The sequence below is a fragment of the Humulus lupulus genome, chromosome X (assembly GCF_963169125.1).
Source record: "Humulus lupulus chromosome X, drHumLupu1.1, whole genome shotgun sequence".
NCBI classification, from domain to species: Eukaryota; Viridiplantae; Streptophyta; class Magnoliopsida; order Rosales; family Cannabaceae; genus Humulus; species Humulus lupulus.
The window spans coordinates 17,490,922-17,494,742 of record NC_084802.1 but is presented as its reverse complement, the minus strand read 5'-3'; the positions used below and the strand labels follow the sequence as shown (position 1 = coordinate 17,494,742).

Here is a 3,821-nt window from a genome sequence, read left to right as displayed (position 1 = left end):
TTTTTAAAAAAAAAAACCTTATTTTATGGCTTTTTTTTTAGAATTTATAATTTTATAGATTTAGTTTACCATATTTTTGTATAAAAGTTAGCTTATAACATAGTTTTACTCTTAATCAAGTTTATTAAAGTAGAAAGTTTTTTTTTTGTAATTTAATTATTATTTTTTAGCTTAATTGATTTTGTTTATATTAATATTATATAACTATTTTTATTTTAAATTTTACTATAGTTGTTTTGGAAAGTTTTTTTTAATATAAATTGTGTTTATTAATTTTTTTTATTTATTATAAACATTTTTTTTTTTAGATTGTACGTTTCGTTTTTCAAAATCTATGATTTTTTTTTTCAAATATGGATGTCTCCATCGGGTAATCATTTATGATTTTTGGGGTAACCAGTTATCTATATTCTTTGATATTTTTTTGGTGAGCTTTTTTAAAGATAGGTCACCAATTACACCACAGAGTTTTATTTTAAAAAAACAATTGCAGGTAACCAGTTACTTCAAATGATATTTTTTTTTCTGATATATCAAGGTTACTAGTTACCTTTTTGTTTGATACTTTGTGTTTTGGTGTGATTTTTTAAAGCAAAATAACCTGTTACAATCAGGATAACTTGTTACCCATCAAAGTAACCAGTTACCCGATATTATGGGTAATCAGTTACCATCTTATTTACTCTTCACCAAACTCCAAGCAATTTAAAGAAATTTTATGGCAAACTATATTAGCTGCTCTGTACGTGTGAATAGCTAATTGATAACCCTGGCTCTTTGATGGAGCCGTCACTGGTAGAAAAACAATATGGTGAATCAACTAAACCCAAACTTGAGCCATAAGCCTCCCAACAAAAGGACATGGTCATTTCCCTAATGCATGACAGAAGTTGTGCATCTTCTAAATACAACCCTTCACAGGGTAACCTATATATCGCTGCAAGTAAATTTCATCGCTTCCTCTGTAGCCGAAGTCCTTTTAATGTGTATGAAAGATATGTTCTCCACTTTCGCTGCCAAAATCTGCATCTCTAAGGACATATTAAAGATATAATGTCAGGTTTTATTAGTACCTTGTCCACATTATTTTAAGAGAAGGAACTAATGGCATAAGCTGCTACTGACATATCCCAACCTGGTTGTGACATGGTTTCTGAGAGTCACTGTAATATTGGCCTATTATTGTTGGATTTGATACATTCTCCATTAACACGTTTTGGAATGAAATCTTTGAAGCAAAACAACTACCACCCTGAATAATACATGGAAAAAGTATAAATTGCTCCAGGAGTGGAACGGTGCCAGCTTGGTTAAGAAACTTGACTTTGACTTTCCCAAGCTTCTAATACTATGGATGTAGGTTAGAGTCAGTTATGGTGATCATGATACACAATCTTGCATTATTAAAAGAGTAGAGCCCCTTACCTAATCCCATGACCTGGGCCACAAGAAATATCACGTGTCCTAATCTGTGAGGTACCAACAATAGAAATGCAATCATCACCTGGACAAGTTAAATAACTATGAGAATTTTGTAGAGCCAATGTCAAACTCAAGAAATATAGCTCATCAATGTGTAGCCATTGTCAAGGAGATGAAAAAGAGGAGTGGTTTTAATGAAAGCCATCTGAACAAGGCCTAAAGTGACATGTCTTGAAAATGCTATGGTCGACCTCAATTCTTCTTGATGAACTAATGTGGACTGCATCAGTGTTAGGGCTAGAACCAGGTGCAACGAGTTTGAGATGGGATGCCAAAACCAGGATACAATTAGTGAATGCCATGTGTATTTGTTGGCTATCAACAAGCATTCGGTCCTTAACCTTCAGATTCTTTCACTTGTGGAAAGTAATAGCCTGAATTATAATTGATACTACTGTGAGATAATGATCTAAACTAAAGGGCAGATAAGAAAAATAAATTTAAAAATAAAACTAATTGCATGTCTGAAAAATATAGCAGCACTTATAGTGGGAGCATGTCGACATGGCACAAGATTGTAATACTTTTTCTGGGGTGCGCTTGCAAGACCGAGACCACCATTCATGTCCCATCCCATTGATTGTACCTCCTCCTTCAATGGTGAGGTGGTTCACTTCATGGATGTAAAGCCATTTACATGGATTCAAACCAGACCAGGCTTTAGGATCTTTCGGAGAAGTGATGGTTCCAGACATCTACTAAAAGATATACAATCCATATGATAAGGAGTAATGCAAAATGTTAAAAATGTGTATGAAGAAAAAGGAGAGCTAATGCTATCAAAAGTATTGGCTCATACCCTTATAGTGATTCTTGAAAATAATATGAGATATGAAAATCACTAAGAAGTTAATCGAATAATAGAAACTTGCCACATAGAGAGAGTGAGTGAGTGTTGAGGAATTAGTTAGTTAAACTTGTGTTTGTTTTGATTAGAAAAGTAATGCAACAATAATTGAAAATATGTGTTAGACTGCCATGAAGTCATTAACTCTACAAAATTGTTTCTAAATAATAAAACATCTATATCAAGCTACATTCGTACCAAGAGAATGGGTAATCGACATCCAAAACTTATCAAAGAACCATAGACAGAGTCAGGCAAGAAACTTCAAAATCTATCCAAAGTGTTTAATTTAAATGAGGTTTGAATTTGGAATTTAAAACCCATGCCAAGAAACTCATTGATTTGGAAATGACACAAATGTCTCAAACCAGACTACTGAAAGAGCCAACAACATACCTCAAGACTTGTAGTAGAGTAATCGATCCCTTTCACGAGCAGTGAGCGATAAACTAACTTGAAATACACAAAACAGTGAGAATTTCCCTGAGCAAAGACCAGCAACGCCCCACCTCCATTGACACCATAGATCTGGAACTCGTCATCATCTTCATCGTCATGCACATCCTGTGTGATCTTATTGAGGTTCTCTTTCATTTTTGTTATCAAACTCTACATCGTTCCTTCTAAAAAAAGAAACTCTTATAACGAAGATGCTCTCAACTAGTGTATTTATATATGCATAGAGTTCAACCCACACACCCTAAATTTGAGAAAAATAAAAGACTAAGGTGTTTGCAAGTGGAGAAAAAGATTGAGATTATAATTAATGAATGTGTAATGAAATCAAAGAGAGAGAAGAAGAAGAAGAAACCAAATTCTCCATGTCGCCCTTATTGATGCCGGACTCGACCACCAAATCAAGGCCTTTACCCCTCATTCCCTCGACATTCTAGTAGCTTTGATTCATTAGCCAACAGGAGAAAAACTCAGAGAGAGGAAGGAGAAGAAAAGGCGAGGAAGAAGAGAAGGTCTCAGGGTGGTCGAATTTGCCATTTGTTTTTTGAATGAATTTTTGTTATGTAACTTTATTGTTTTTTTTTATCTGTGATTTAATTCCCATGAATTTCGTGTTTTTACTCAAAATTTTCCCATAAAATGTGGGAAAAGTTTTTCATCATATTTTTGCCAAGATTTTGTATAAAAGTTATATTTACGAAAAGAACTATATATAAAAAGAGAAATAATGCTAAAGAGCACTATAGAGTATCAATAGCCTAAGTGACACATGACTATTAATATAAGGATATATCGGGTTACACATATTTTAATTAAATTAAAAATATATAAGATCTAATTTTAAATCGGGGTAAAAGTAATATGTCATGTTTGGCAGTATTGGGAATCCTAGGGTGCCTTAGCAAGACTTGTATAAATTTTTTAGCTATAGTTATTCTTTATTAAGTATTTATTGGTCATTGATTGTAATAGTTAGAGCATCTTCAATGGATGAGCTGAAATGTGTTATTCTTTATAATATAAAAAAAGAAATTGT

The 3,821-nt window shown here is 33.0% G+C and overlaps 1 protein-coding gene across 9 annotated transcripts; it reads right to left on the bottom strand.

Annotated features, from left to right (window-relative positions):
* Positions 1-796: 796 nt before the first annotated feature.
* LOC133804463 (probable polygalacturonase At1g80170) lies at positions 797-3,447 on the bottom strand. Of its 9 annotated transcripts, none has more exons than XR_009878497.1 (4): positions 2,726-3,447; positions 1,674-2,177; positions 1,136-1,504; positions 797-1,023 (listed from the first exon to the last, which is right to left on the bottom strand). XR_009878497.1 is itself a non-coding variant. In XM_062242619.1 (4 exons), exons 1-3 carry the CDS (start codon positions 2,921-2,923, stop codon positions 1,836-1,838), a joined length of 390 nt encoding a protein of 129 aa, XP_062098603.1. In that variant the 5' UTR covers positions 2,924-3,431; the 3' UTR covers positions 797-1,023; positions 1,136-1,835. The 9 variants fall into 9 exon arrangements, 1 of the variants encoding a protein (XP_062098603.1); XR_009878494.1 differs by having other exon boundaries at positions 1,136-1,348; positions 1,426-2,177; positions 2,726-3,445; XR_009878495.1 differs by having other exon boundaries at positions 797-1,031; positions 1,136-1,252; positions 1,426-2,177; positions 2,726-3,443.
* Between the last annotated feature and the right edge of the window lie 374 nt (positions 3,448-3,821).